Here is a 16,166-nt window from a genome sequence, read left to right as displayed (position 1 = left end):
TTGCTGAGGCTGGCTCTGAACTCATGATCCAGGATGCCTCAGCCTCCCGAGCTGTTGGGATTACAGGTGTGTGCCTCTGCTCCAAGCTCCATATTTCCTGTTTTTTTATAAGAATGCCAGTCATTTGGATGAAAGGCCTTCCCTACTCTAGTATGACCTCATCTTAACTAATTGCATTTGCAATGACCTTATTCCCAAATAAGGTAACATAGTAATGTGATGGGGTTAGGACTTCAACATGTGTATTGGCTGGGGGACCCAGTTCAGCCCATAGCAGCCATAACATTCCCATAGGCCAGCAACCGATAAAGCTGAGTGGCATGCCCCCTCTAGAAAGGCTTACCTTCCTGTTTTCTCAAGAGTCTATACCACAGCAAGCCCACTTGTTGTGCTTACCCTACCTGCCTAGTGCTGATAGGTGTTTAAGTTTTAAGACCTGCTCCACACTGGGTCTTCTCATGCTTTAAACTCATACAGTGAAACCTTGTGTGCACCTGGGTGGTTTTCCCCATACAGGCAAAGGCTGTGTTGACCACCCCTGATCCCCATGGTCACAGGCAGAAAGTTGATTGAGATCAGAGTTGTGGCAGGTAAAAAGCGAAACAGAAGGGATTGCACTCATTGACCCAGGTGTTTTCTAACCATTGGAACACATCTAGCCATGCTGAGATCAGGGTCCTCCTCTCTGACTGCTACTTCTTTGCCTAGGCCCTCATCTAACACTCCATGTAGGGAGAAGGGAAAGAGACTGGGAGGGCTTAGTTACCTTTGGACAGCAGGGGAGAACCTGGCCTGCTTTCTTCACTTAGCCTATTTTTTTCTTTAATCAAAGTTTACAGTGCTAATGACTTCCAGAATTCTATCAGAAATAAGGTAAGCACTTAAGCTGATATTAACAGAAGAAGGAAATCCACCAGTGAATACCAATTTAAGGTTTCTGACATAGTCTACAAGGGCTGCTATAACAAAAGGCCATAGATTGAGTAGCTTATAAACACTGGCATTTGTGTGTGTGTGTTTCTGAGGATCAAACCCAGGGCTTTGCTCATGCTAGATAAGTTCTCTACCACTGAACCATGCCCCCATTTCAGAAATATTTCTCATATTTCTGAAGCCTATGGGAAGTCCAAGACCAAGCCAATGACAGATCTGGTGTCTGGTGAAGGTCTGTTTCCTGATTCATAGTTCACGCTTTCTCACTCTGTCCTCACATGATGGAAAAGGCAATGATCTCCTTTGGGACGGTTAGAAGGGCACTAATCCCATGCATGAGGCCTCCACCTCCATGACCTAATCAATTCCCAAAAAGTCCCATCACCAAATTCCATCATATTGGGTATTAGATTTCAACATATAACTTTTTTTAAAAAATTCTTTTTTATTTTTTAACTACACGACAGCAGTGGAAAGTAGTGCAACTCTTATTACACATGTAGGGCACAATTTTTCATATCTCTGTATATAAATTATGTTCATGCCAATTTATGCCTTTATACATGTACTTTGTTGTTGTGGGTTGTTTTTTTTTTTTTTGTATTACTCAACATATAACTTTTCAGGGGAAAAAACATCCAAACTATAGCAATTTCATCCTCCCTAACAGAGACTTTGAGGTTGAGTAGGGTACTGTCTAAACAATTATTTTGGGGAACATGATTACATAGGTACTTATAATTTGACCTGGTTTTATTTACATATCATTTTCCAGCAGCTTAACAGAAAATAAGTAAATAGGTGAAAGCATATAATTTTCCTTCCCAGGTTATCTTTGAGGTTGCTTTCAATGGTCCCAAAGGAGGATATGTTGCCCTGGATGATATTTCTTTCTCTCCTGTGAGCTGCCAAAATCAGACAGGTGAGTGTTCTCTTTTTCTTCTTTTCCCAATTTGGAATTGTCTTTTTTCAATAGATGCCTGTGGTCAGGCCTTGCTTTAAATTATCTTTTATTTCCTCATTCTCATCCTTTAGAAATTAATTAACCAAAGAGTAATTTGGGAGGATTATTTTCCTCTTTTTCCCCTCACAGAGTGAATCTAATTTTTCTGAAGTCATAGGCCAGTTATATCTGAAGGCATTTTCATCTTCCCTGCCTACTAGAAAAGGAAAATTAAATAACACGATTTGACTCCAGCCCATCTTTCTCTTTAAAGGACATCTTGGACCCATAAATGGGTGGCTGAGGATCTGGGGAAAAACTTTCACAATCTACCAAATAGGATTATAAAAAACTCTTTCCAACTTTAAGTATCCAAGATTTATGCCCCTATGTGTAAGGATGTTAGTGTTGATAGATATCTCCACAGTACTTTTGACTAAATATTACATCTCTTAATTTAATTACTTTCTCTTTCAAAAAGAACCCTCAGATAATTTTATCATGGAAAAATTTTGCAGTGCCATAACTTTGGTGTTTGGAGAGAAAATTTTTTTACTTCCTGAGAAAATAAATAAGCAAATTAACTCAAAATGTATTATGAAATAAATGTTTTAGAATAAGAAAGATGACAATATATTAATGATAACCTAGATCAATGGCATTGACCTTACCATTTAGTGAATTTGTTTCCTAGAGAGACCCAGGGAGACACTCTGATCACCCATCTTATTAATGAGTACTTGTTCTAGGTTTTGGAGCATAGGAAATAACTTTTTTTAAAAAAAGATTTTTTTTCCTTAGAGGTGGACAAAATACCTTTATTTTATTATTATTTTTATGTGGTGCTGAGATTGAACCCAGTGCCTCACACATGCTAGGTAGGTACTCTACCACTAAGCCTCAACCCCAGTCCCAGGAAATAATTCTGAACCTGACTTTCACTTAAGAGTCTTGCTCATGAGGTTAATAGGGTTTCAGATATATTCTACTATCAAGGAGACTAAGAAAAATAGTATTTTCTACTTGAGCTAAATTATTATCTCCAAATTAGAAATCTAATTTGCTTAAACTAATTTTTTGCTAATTCTAATTTTTTAAAAAGTAGGGAAATAGCTTGGTGGGGTGGCACATGTCTGTAATCCCAGCGGCTCCTGAAGCTGAGGCTGAAGGATCGTGAGTTCACAGCCAGTCTCAGCAAAAGCAAGGTGCTAAGCAACTCAGTGAGACCCTGTCTCTAAATAAAATACAAAATAGGGCTGGGGACGTGACTTAGTGATGGAGTGCCCCTGAGGTCAATCCCTCATACACCCCTCCTCAAAAAGTAAAGAACAGAATCAGGCTGGATTTACATGTTTTATCATTTTTTGAGTGTGAATGTGAGTGCTACATATAAAACCCAGGCCTCTCACACAAGCGTCTACCACTGAGTGACACACCCAGCTCCCATTTTATACATTTTAAGTGATTGAACCCAAATAATATCAAAGAGTATCTAAGTTTGACAAAAACACAGAAACCAAAACTGTTTCACTTCTCCTAAAATTTGATGACTTCTTAATTCCACCAGCTAATATTTTAATTATGTTAGCAATAATTTCACAACCTCCTTATCAGTATTTTTAGGATGTTCCTCTTCTCTGTTACTAGACAGTTATATTGAATTTTATATTTCCATGTTATATATGTGAGAGAAGAAATATTTACTCAATATCTGCACTGGATAGAGGGTGAGATGAAGAAGTAGCTGAGAGGTAATGGGATCAACCTTAATAAATGCTCTGCTTTTTAAAAAGATTCAGAATATGTGTAAGCTCTTGCCTACTACATTTGTGGTCTGACTAGTGAAAGGGAAAAATTCCAGCAAAATGAGACCCATTTAAGATGTCTGGTAGGTCCTCGGTCTGTAAAAACACAGCCCACATAGAAACCTCTTCCCTACAGGAACCCCCTCTGTATTCATTTTTATACCAGTAGATTCATGGAGGCTTCATACTGGCCTTCAGAACTTCCCACCACACCAACTTGGCTTTAAAGTGGTTTAGTTCTATCATCACAGTACTATGCTTACGAACCGGGAATTTGGGTTCACATTCCTATTCTGCCTCTTACAATCTGTGTGATGTTGGTCATGGTATTTAATCTCTTTGAGACTTCATTTTCACAACTATGGAGCAAGGATGGAAGAATCTGTTTCAGAGAGTGGTTGGGAAGATTTATGTGTTAATGTCTGTTATGGCCATAGCATAGAGTAAGAGACCAAAAAATGATTGGTCGTGAGACAGTATTATTAATTCAATTTTCAAAATATGCCCATCCCTTTTCTGAAGAACAGGGGGTCAGACTGAAGTGAAAGAAAACCAGCAGCAGGCACAGCCTGTGTGTCAACTGAATCCACTTCACTGAGCAGCTGTGGGGCTGACTCAGAGTCTCTAGAAGCTTAACCCTTTGACTTTTATACTTCGTCTTGCATTTCACAAATAGTTTATGCCCTTCTGTTTTATAACAGGTGCCAACTTTTTTTCCTTATCTTGGTTAGCTCCAGACTTCTTGTCTTTCCTTTCCCCAGCTGGATCTAGAGTTTTCTTACCTCATCTCTCCAGTAGTCTGAGACAGGAATTATTTCAACATGTGAAGGATCACATTCCCACCATCTAGCTGGCTTTAAAGTTAATACAGACCTGAAATGCATCACATAATTACAGATGTTGAACACTAATATCACATATCCCCCCTCCCCGGGATTCTTCCAGAAAACAGTGATTCTTGCCTCCCCACTTTGAATTATAGCACCTCACAAATTCCCTTGATCTGGAGCTAACACTCTAAAAACTATGCTCTCCTTTTGGTTGAGAAGTCTTTGAATGCCTCACAAGCCATCCTGTTGTTCACTTTTAGGAATCCTGCCTGGATGCCCAATCCCAAACTGATAGCCCCACTGCTCTGCCATTTGCAGGCCCAACATCTTCTCTGAGCTTGAGTCCACCTGATCCCCAGGTGAAGGTCGGAGAGAGCCCTGACACTCACTGTATTCCTCTCAGAGGATCACTACCTGAATCCTTGAATCTTCTCTGCCCTAGTCAGTGGCCCAGCCCCTGTGTCATCAACGATCTCCAGGAGAATGCCAGGTCCCCCTCACTCTTCCCCAAGACAGCTTTGGTTTGTATCCACCTACTTTAGGGCCTGGCTTATTTGAAATAAAGCTGCCCTGCAAATTTAGCAGCCTTCAGAGCAAGCCATATACAGTGTCTCTCTTTTAGTACTACAGGGGCTGATGAGCCTCTTAGATCTATAGAACTGATGATGAGTTGGTCTCCATGAACTCCATGGAGCAGAGGAAAGGATGGGAAGCACTCCCCAACTGTTCTTCTCAATTGTAACACACTCCAGCTAATTAGATTATTTTCAAAGCTTCTTACTTCCAAGAAGTTCAAATGTCAGAAAGCCAGTAATTAAAAGTTACATGATGATGCTTTTCTGGTAACTTGCTTCATGGGGCTTTGTATCTTTTTTTCCTGATCATCAACTGATGCTTAGGGGCTTCCATCTGTTTCTGATTCCTTCCTGTGCTTTGAATATGTTATTAACACTCCCCAGCAGCTCATTGTGTGATCACCACTTGACCCATAAACAAGCTTGAAGCAAAGGCTTGGCCTCTACCCCTGATCTCCAGGCAGCTCTATGTGAGTCAAAAAAAAAAGCCCTCTGGCCCCATCTTCCACAACTGCATACTGTCTGAGGGCAAATGAGCATTCTAGGGGAAGAAGATTTAGTATTAAAGTTAACCTTTGAGATTTTGTTTATATCAGACCACAGACAAATCCGCTGCTAAGACTAGGTATTTAGTAAAACAATATAATCCCACTATGAGGACACTCAATATAATCACCCATGGTGACTCAGTTCATCACTATGATCCTTGCTTACTTTCAAGTTTTGTTTTGTTTTTTAATAGACTTCATTTTTTAGAGCACTTTTAAGTTCACAGAAAAATTGAGCAGAAAGTACAGAGATTTTTTTTACATACCTCTCCCCCAATAAACATCAATGTCAACCAGATTCTAGTTTACACTAAGGGTCATTCTTGGTATTGTATATTTTATGGGTCTGGACAAATTTATACTGACATATATTCCCCATTGTAGTGTTATACAGAATATCTCTCCCTGCCTTGCCAACTGCTGATCTTTTTATTGTCTCCTTAGTTTTGCATTTTCCAGAATGCTGTATAGATGTACTCATAGTATTTAGCTATTTCATATTGGTTCCTTCACTTAGTAATATACATTTAAGTTTCCTCTATGTCTTTTGGTGGCTCCATAGCTCATTTCTTTTCAGCAATAATGTTCCATTTTCTTGATATGCCGCAATTTGCGCCCATCACCTACTGAAGGATATCTTGGTTGCTTTTGTGCTTTAGTGGTTAGAAATAAAAACTGCCATAAACTTTTAGGTTTTACTTTTATCTGCCACCTCATCCTACACATATAATAAATGGGCTAAGATTCTCTTGCAGCCACCCCAAAGTGCTGCTTTGAGATTCATTCCTGATGAATAATTTCATTTTGTGCATGGCAAATGGGAATACCACACCAATTCCTGAGCTTGATGGCCATCTGTAGATTTTGGATTTCCCTCTGTTTTTTCTTTACTAAGTAGCAGAGGATTGACTAAGATTAAGAGCATCATGAGATTTCCTGTGGTCTCAAATCTCCATGGGAGAATGTTGAAGTATCCTTGTTTGTATGACATCAGAGTCATTTTTCACAGACTTTGTCTTCAGGGCTTAAAGATACAACCTGGTGCTGACAGAATCAGGACAGAACAGGGTGGGGACTAATCCACCAGCCTTAGAGTACTGAGAATTCTCTTCCTCTCCTTTTCTCCTGTCTGGCTTATTAAAGTTTGTCCCTATAGCACATGACCTCAGATAGTATCAGGTTCCAGTTTTACAGGAACATTTTCTTCCTATTCACTTTTGGTTATGTGTTGTTAGTCACTCATTTTCATTAAGAAAATAAATTAATTTGTGTTTTTGAGACTCTATTTTGTATCATTTCAAACTCAGACAAAATCTGCTCCTATATTCCAGAGAACTGCCATATACTCTCCTCCTGAGTCTACAAAGCTTTAACATTTTGCTTTCTTTGCTTTAGCAACCATTTAAGAGTAGGTTGGGGTCTGGGGCTATAGCTCAGTGGTAGAGTGCCTGCCTAGCATGTGTGAGGCACTGGGTTCCATCCTCAGCACCACATATAAATAAAAAAGGAAGGAAGGAAGGAAGGAAGGAAGGAAGGAAGGAAAGAAGGAAGGAAGGAAGGAAGAAATTGTGGCCATCTACAACTAAAAATAAAAATAAAATAAAAGAGTAGGTTGCAAACAACAAGCCTTTACACTATGTATTTATAAAACCAGACATATTCAGCAACAGAGCTAAAGAATGATTACAAAATTTGAGAAGTTTAATGCTGATACAATATTTTCAACTAACTTTCAGTTCATATGATGATTTCTCCAATTGCTCCTATAGTGTCCTTAACAGCTCTGGATCAGGATTGAATTTTGGATCCCTTCTTGCATTTAGTGTCATGCCTCTTTCCCCCTCTTTAATCTAGGCCAGTTTCTAAATCCACCTGAAAGTTTTCTTTCTTTGAAAATTGACAAATTGAAAGCAAGTGAGTCTTTATCCCTAAACAGCTTCCTGTGCCGCCAGTTCACAGGAAGAACTTAAATGTCTCTCGAGATGATTACCCAGGTATACAAATTAGCATCCTCTCTCCCTGACCCCAGAATATTCTACCAGCATGCAGACCAGGATCACATTTAGCTAGACTGAACATGTCCCAAACTACTATAGTCACATCCCCTCTGGACTCAGAGGGCAATCTACAATCTAAATAGTGAGATTTATGAGTCATTTGTTAATAGGACTAGATGTTATTCTCAAAAGTGCAGGTATCTTTTATGTTCCATTCCCTTCAGGTAATCTGGGCTGTGGTGATATTTATAGACCAAGATAAATAATACCAGAACTCTGCAAAGCCAGAATAATAGCAGCCCCCTGTTAGAACTGGTGAACTTTTGAGCCAGGTGTGGTGGTGCACACCAAGTGTGGTGGTAGTAGAATCCCAACTATTAAGAATTATAGCTACTATAGAATTCCAGCTATTCAGGAGACCAAGGCAGGAGGATCACAAGTTCAAGGCCAGCCTAGGCAATTTAGCAAGATCAGTCTCAAAATAAAAAATAAAAAGGGGCTGAAGATGTACAGCACCCCCGGGCCCCATTCCTAGTACTGAAAAAAAAATGATGTAGTTTGCAACTGTGTGGTTTACAACTGAGTGTTGATTTTCTTCAACCAGATTAGCTCCTACTACCAAGGCCAATTATAAACAGAACCGGGCTATACTTCTGACAGAGATTCATCAACAAAGGAAAATTGTTTCTGGAAAATATTATCTTCAAAATAATATTTCTTACAGAAAAATTAAGAATCTCTTAAAAATCCGTTCCTTTCTGTTTTAAACTTGAGTGAATTTTGAGCTGTCAAGGATATGAACAAATGCTCTGAATCTTTACCTCTCAAGAGGAAATTCCTTTTGAAATCTGGTACTTATTTATTTTTAAGAGAATGTAAACAGGGCTTCTTCCTCCCCTCCCCATAGAGAGGAAAAGAACAATTTTCCTGTCATGTTGAAACATTGGTTTGATGCTACCCATCAGCCTGCCACTCAAGTAAAAATATTTTGTTGTGTTTTACCTCCACAGTCTCCCCTGGCACAACTGTAACCATGTTTGTCAGTCAGCTGATGTACTCCTTTGAGGTCACTGGGCTTGACTATAACTTTGGTTCTCATTTTCTCAGAGCTTCCTTTCAGTGCTGTGGAAGCAAGCTGCAATTTTGAGGAAGATCTCTGCAACTTTTACCAAGATAAAGAAGGTCCAGGTTGGACCCGAGTGAAAGTAAAGCCAAATGTGTATCGGGCTGGAGATCACACTACAGGCTTTGGTAAGTTGGGAGTCTCACATGGGACATCTTGATGTGGTGTTCATGCATCATTGCCATTTTTACTCCTTACCTATGTCAAAATCGAAAGAAAGAGAAGGAGAGAGAAAGCAAGCAAGCTGGCAGGCAGGCAGGCAGGCAGGCATCTCTGAGAAAGTAATCAGTAATGTTGTGTTTGACCATTTTTTAAAATTATAATTCAAGGGCTGGGGATGTGGCTCAAGCGGTAGCGCGCTTGCCTGGCATGCGTGCGGCCCGGGTTCAATCCTCAGCACCACATACCAACAAAGATGTTGTGTCTGCCGAGAACTAAAAAATAAACATTAAAATTATAATTCAAGTTGGCTATACAAGCAAAAGTATCTGCCTATTAATTAAATAGTCAAGCCTTTGAAAATTATTTTGCTGTTCACTTTAGATGAAATACCCTTTCAAACTTATTGGATTCTGTTTATATGAATTCTCCAGAATAGATACATAGAGACAGAAGGCAGATTAGTGGTTGCCAGGGACTGGAGTGGGAGGAACTAAGGAGTGACTGTTTAATGGATACAGGGTTTGCTTTGGGGGTGATGAAATTGTTGTGGAACAAGATAGTTGTGATGGTTGTACAGTATTGTGAATGTGCTGAATTGTGCACTTTAAATTGTTAAGATTGTAATTGTATGTTATATATTTTATGTTGTGTGTAAAAATATATATCATGGGAAGAAAAGATGCTACTAAACAATGGGTGTGATCTATGAGGAGCTCTTAGAAACCAGTTTTAGCACCTTGTATATGGATTTATATTACTTTAATGACATCCTTTGTGGATCTCACCCCAGGAGAGACTGGTAGAAATAATTTCGTCGCAAGGCACACACTGTCTCATTCATTTATTCATTAGGTATTTGTATCCTGGTGAATTTACTCTGATGCCAATAAAACTGAAGTTACAGGTCTCCTCACTTGCACAGGCCCTGAGAAAGGGCTTAGAAGGGGCCATCATAACATTGAACCTGTTATTTGATATTATTCTTTTCTTAGAGATTTCCCAATTTGTAGAAATGCAGGCCCTAGAAAAACTATTCTGACCTGACCACATGAATGCCCAGAATATACAGTAATGGTGAGTCAGATATGAATCCTCCTCTTGCTGGCTGACAATCATTTGAATGGGTAAGCGAAATGTTAGAAAAATGTGTACACAATACACTTCTCAGGAAGAAAATTATTCCTGCCGGGTAGGAAATCTTCCTTTCCACCCTAGTTTCTGTGGCTGGAGCTGAGAATTACACTGACATAAGACATATAACAGGAGAAAAACATACACATTTTATTTAGTATGTTTACATGTACACAGAAGTCTTCATAAGAAAAATTGAAGAATTAAAGAAACACATAGGCCTGAGAGCTTATTTATCAATTTTAATGAAGAATGATTAAACTGTGCAGAAGTGACAAGACAAAGGAAAAGGGTTGAAGCTTCCAGAGATTCTAAATTATGGGAAAGTGACTAGGACATAAGTGGGGGAAAGTAATGGAAGATAAGGGTTATTTTAGTAGGTTTGTTTGTACAAATCCACTTTAATATCATCTCCCAATAGAAAAAATATTAACTCCCAGTCCCTGGTGATTAGAATACTCTCCCCTTCCTGGAACAGGGTGCTGGGAAAACACCTTGTTCATGGGAAGTTTTATGACATGATTTTAGGTGGAAAGAGGGAGGGCAGAGAGCCCTGTTGTCGCAGGGTCAAAGGTGTGATTTATGCAGTCCAGGGGGAGAAATAAAAAAATGTCCACGCACTTCTGCCCTACTCAATGCTTTTTTCACCTAAATCACTCAATGCAATTTCACTCTATAGGTTCTTAATCAAGGAAATGACAATCCTTAATGCTAGGCACTGCAATAGACATAACCAACTCACAGCAAACAATTCTAGATTAACTCTAAGCACTGCAAACACACTTAATCATGACAGGCTAATTGACAGACATTCCCTCTGCATGCTAAGTGACTTGTTTGTGCCTGTCAGATCAAAAGTCTCAAGCTTTTAGGCTTAAAGTCCAGCAGATGCACACTCAGACCAGGAACAGGTCTGATCAGGTCAGGAACCAAGGCAGGCTTCTCCTGGGAGGGTTGTAGGGAGAAGTTGCAGCTCTCAGGGTAAAGATGTGGCTATAGAGTCTGAGAGGTGAGGAAAATGCAGAGGATCACAAACAATGGAAAGCATTGGGATGTCAGTCCAGGTCCTCATCAGGCTCTCAGCACGAGGGCATCATTGTCAATTGGCTGAATGTCTGTTCATTTTTTCCAATATTTATATCAAATTTTGGGGCTTTTGACCCCTCTTTTAATCCTTATCAGTTGCCACCAGGTCTCTCAGTGACATCATTTACCCTGGGGTTAAAACATCTGGTCTGGTGGTCCCCACACTGATCTTTTCACCTTTTCTTCTATCGGGTAAGGATAACCTGCCAGAGGCTTCACTCTTGAGTTTATCAGGGTAGGGAGAAGTGACTTGTTTGTGCCTGAGGGCCATACTGGAGGGCTCCACTAGGCTTGGCTGGTGAAACTGCAGGTTTCAAACTGGAGTTTTAAAATGGCTCAGGCTAAGTCCATCCTTACACTTTCTGCCTCTGCTGTTTCTCAAGTATTCTTCAACTCAAAATAATCAGCACTCCAAAGAGGCTCATCTGGCAGCAACACATCTGATCTCCTTCAGTGAATATGAGAATCCAGAGAGGAACCTGACTTGGCTTGGGGATTCAGGGAAGGTTTCTCTGAGGGAAGATGCAATTAGCTGAAAGAGTGTGAGTAACCAAACAGAGGAGAAGTGTCTGTAAAGGCTTTGAAAAGAGCTGATCACACCAACACATAGGAAGGTTAGCATGACTGTACCATGGGGAAGTGGTGGTGAGAGTGGAGGACATGAAGTTATTGAGGGAGATAGGTTATGGACGCAGCAGACCAGAGTAAGTGCTGGGGATTTGATCATAAAGAAAATGAGAATGTAATGCCAGATTTGTGGGACCCCAGTAGACCTCCAGGAGCTGAATCGATGCAATCACACAAGAGTCTTTATTGCAAGCTTGAGCCTGGACTCACAACCGTTTCTGATGCAGTGGTCCCGAGGAGTGAGTCCTGGTCCTTTGTTCAGTGAGATTTTATAGGTTTTGGGGGGATACTCTATGCATCATTTCACACCACAGGAAAATGAAACAACAACTCTTAACATTGATTAGCTCATTCACTGGCGGGAACAAGTTGTGTAAGGGTGATTGGTTAGTACAAGAGGGGGATTGGTTTGAACTGATTGGTTTAATCCATGAGGGGTGTACACGCTAAACTACATGGTTTCTTACATGTTATCAACCACCCAGACTACTGGGGGGTCATCTGGCATCCCAGGTATTCTCCCTGTCTCATGCTGATTGGTGGTGGCTAGGGGGTTCCTATGGGTCCTCACCTAGCCTAACTGAGTCAGGGACACCAAGTCTCCTGTTATTTACAGACAAACAACTCAGCAGGTGGCTATCTGCCCAGGAGTGCTCTGTGGGTTTTTCCAAGGACAAGGGTCATGCTCCCTCCCTCTGAACAGGCCTTGAGTTAGAAGCTATTTTCAAAAATGGAGTCACATCAGTTTCTCAAGAAGCCATTGAAAGATTTTGAGCAGAGAAGATAAGGATTAAACTTAGGATTCTTAAAGGTTGTTCTGGCTCTTGAGTGGCCACCATATTAATCTGCTCCGGCTGCAGTGACGGAAGAAATGCATTGTCTCACGGCTCTGCTAGCTAGTTGAAGGCCTAGGTGCCGCAGGGTTGGTTTCTGGAGAGGCCTCTCTTCCTGGCTTGCAGGCAGCCTCTTTCTCACTGAGCCCTCACATGTCCTTAAGAGGAAAGAGAGTGAGCTTTGGTGTCTCTTCCTCATCTTATAAAGTGAGTTAAATAACTGGTTAGAACTAAACTGTAGAACAAACACTGAGGTGCCCAGAAAGAAAAAATAAATAAAAACAGGAGGATGAGCAGAAAAGGGAATAAAAACTAATGTGTTGATTTTTTTTTTCTTTTCTGCCCTGGCTTTCTAGGATACATAGACCTATTTTAAGTTGACTTTGTGGGTGGAAGGACAGGTGGGAGGGAGAGGTTCCTGTCCTTCTTTATGTTATTTAGAAAAAATAAGGGAAGAACATAGATCTTCAGCACCCTCTGATTGGAAACCTATTCTTTGGGGACAGGTTTAAACATGATCAGAAGAGGAGTAGGGTCTATCTAGACACACAAATGCCACAAAGCCTGTCAGACCAGCTAGCCATACTTTCCAGCCCTACTGGTTACTGCAAAGAGAGGAAGGAAAAGTAAACTCTGGGCCTTCCATTCACCCTGACCTGGTACTATGTATACCACCTAAGTCAGCTCATTCACACAGGCAGCTCTTAGCCCCAAGCTGACTTCATCCCTTTCATTTTATGAAAAGTGTTACTCTTAACTGATGACTAGAATCTGGGCCTATGAAGTAAGAAATCTATACTAGTTCATGAAAATGACTTAGGATTGCAGAAAGTTTCATTTGCAATGGAGGCACATGGATGTTTTTTTAATCACTTAAAAATCCCTTCTTGGGGCTGTGGTTATGGCTCAGCTGTAGAGCCCTGATCTAGCATGTGGGAGACCCTGGGTTTGATCCTCAGCACCACATAAAAATAAATAAATAAAATAAAGGTATTGTGTCCAACTGCGTCTAAAAATTAAGTATTTTTTAAACCTTTCTTGCATTTGTAGCCCATGGGAATAGTTTCTGCTGGTAAATCCCACTACCTTTAGCCACATTTGCCACTTGATAATCTGGGGTAGATTATTTTGCCTTGCTGTTACACTAAATGCTTTGTCTTGTTGACAGGATATTACTTGCTGGCCAACACAAAGTTTACTTCTCAGCCTGGCTACATTGGAAGGCTTTATGGTCCCTCCTTACCTGGAAACTTACAGTATTGCCTACGTTTTTATTATGCCATCTATGGGTTTTTGAAAATGAGTGACACCTTAGCAGTTTATATCTTTGAAGAAAATCATGTAGTTCAAGAGAAGATTTGGTCCCTGCTTGAGTCCCCAAGAGGTGTTTGGATGCAAGCTGAAATCACCTTTAAGAAGCCCATGCCTACCAAGGTACAGTAGAACCGATACATCTTTTTTCCATTTGCAATTGTTGGACTGGACTAGTGAATTCCTGTTTAGTCACTGTCGGCTGGTAATGTGTTATGTCCCTTATATTTAGGCTCTCAGCCTTGCCCCCACACACTACTCAAGCCATGTACAAGTTATTCCTTCAGTTCTTTTTCAATCTGGGTCTCCAGATCATGACTATCCAGGGAGTTTGGTTATTTTTCATTTAAGGTCTCCTGTAGATTGTCCTCGGACTATAGAATATGAAAACATTCCCCTCTCCGCCCCCTCTCTCTCTCTCTCATACACACAAACACACACACACACACACACACACACACACACACACGATAAGAATGTTAGGATTCAAAAACAGATGAAATCACTGAGCCTGGTCCAGCGTTAAATCTTTAAGGTCAACAACTGAGAACAGGATGTATGCTCAAAGTATAGATCCAATCCTGCCCCAGTCAGAGAATTTACATGAGGGATTCATCATGTAAATTCTGAAAGCAACGAGAATACAAAACACCTTTATTGCAGGGGAAAGGCAAAAAAAAAAAAAAAAAAAAAAAAAAAGCCTAATCTCCTAGGCTTCCCAACTCATAAACTTAAGAAAATTTTACAGATATAATAAATTCTGTCAACTATAACCAGAAATGAAACTAGTGTGGAAAGATCCATTTTGTTTCAGTCTATCAATTAATCAACAAATATTTCTTGAGTATCCTCCTGTGCAAGATAAGGGTCCACAGAAACGTGAAAAAGGTCCTTTTCTCCAAACAGATGATTGGTACAATAGGAGTTATGAATGAATTAATGAATCAGTTGATCACATTCATTGTCCAGGAAACGATCAAAGTCCAGGCTCCCTAGGAAAAGTTTCAAACCTGGGAAAGTAGGAGAACATCTTCACAAATCTTTGTAGCCTGAACTTCTCTTAGTTACAACCACCTGGATAGAATCATAGCTGTGTCCATCTAGAACTTCTTGTTAAAGAAATGTCATACATGGGGTTGGGGCTATAGCTCAATGGTAGAGTGCCTGCCTTGCATCCATGAGGCATTGGGTTCAATCCTCAGAACCAACCACATAAAAATAAATAAATAAAGATATTGTGTCCATCTACAACTAAAAAATATTAAAAGATAAAAGGAAAAAGAAATGTTGTACATCATTCCTGTTACAGTGTTGCTTTGTTACTTTTAATCCATTGGATCATCCACCAGGGCATAATTAAATCTTTAAAATGATTAATCAGATCTCTAAAAATCCCTGCAAAATTATTTTCCATTTCTAGACAAGAATGGTGTGGCAGGCTCCATGGCCTATTGACTTCTTTCTTTCTTTCTTTCTTTTCTTTTCTTTTTTTTTTTTTTTTTTGTGGTGCTGGGGATTGTGCATGCAAGGTGGCCTACTGATTTCTAAAGAGTTGAACAAATTTATAATACCAGAATAGAAGCATACAAGTTTCTGCCTCAATCTAACAGGCACTGCTTGTTGTTATTTTGTGCTAATTAAATAGGTAGTATTATGATAGGTATCCCTTTCTTAATTTCATATATGATTACCGGATTTAACTGAAATATTGGGTTCAGCTCTTCAGGCCAAAGAGGAAGCAAATTGGTGTTTCTGTGTAGTTATCACTTGTAACATAGGCTCATGATTATTAAGCTTATTGCCTGGGCAATTCCAAATATGTTCTCAATAGGAAATGTCATCTGACACTTGCAGCATTATTGAACTTCCTCTTTGATCTATTGGTCCCTGGAGAAGTCTGGGTTTCTCTGTATCTTAGAGGGATCCCAAAGACTTAATTTGCCACTACCAATTATTTAACTTATTCAGCAACACATACACATGCACATACATACATGAACAGGCATGTGCCAGATTCACGTAATTAGGGATGCACCAGAAAGGATGGAATTTTTTTTTTTATGTTCCACACTATTTTAGTTAGCTTTTGCAACACTGTGACCAAAATACCAGATAAGAATAATTTAAGGGAGGGAAAGTTTATTTGGGGCTCATGATTTCAGACTCTCAAAGCACAGATGGCCAACTCTTTTCCTCTGGGCCTAAGGGGAGGCAGCACTTCATGCAGGAAAGGCCCAACAGAGGAAATCTGCTCAGCTCCTG

General features: G+C 39.9%; 1 protein-coding gene across 2 annotated transcripts in view; it reads left to right on the top strand.

The window, feature by feature from the left end:
• The window catches only part of Mamdc2 (MAM domain containing 2), a 160,770-nt gene that overhangs the window by 95,224 nt on the left and 49,380 nt on the right, over positions 1–16,166 (top strand). For both annotated transcript variants that reach the window (XM_005324096.3, XM_078047543.1), the window contains exons 7-9: positions 1,762–1,855; positions 8,739–8,882; positions 13,762–14,027. In XM_005324096.3, coding sequence (XP_005324153.2) covers positions 1,762–1,855; positions 8,739–8,882; positions 13,762–14,027 — 504 coding nt within the window. The remainder of the gene's footprint in view (positions 1–1,761; positions 1,856–8,738; positions 8,883–13,761; positions 14,028–16,166) is intronic.

The sequence above is a fragment of the Ictidomys tridecemlineatus genome, chromosome 4 (assembly GCF_052094955.1).
Source record: "Ictidomys tridecemlineatus isolate mIctTri1 chromosome 4, mIctTri1.hap1, whole genome shotgun sequence".
NCBI lineage: Eukaryota > Metazoa > Chordata > Mammalia > Rodentia > Sciuridae > Ictidomys > Ictidomys tridecemlineatus.
This window is presented reverse-complemented; position numbering and strand designations above follow the sequence as displayed.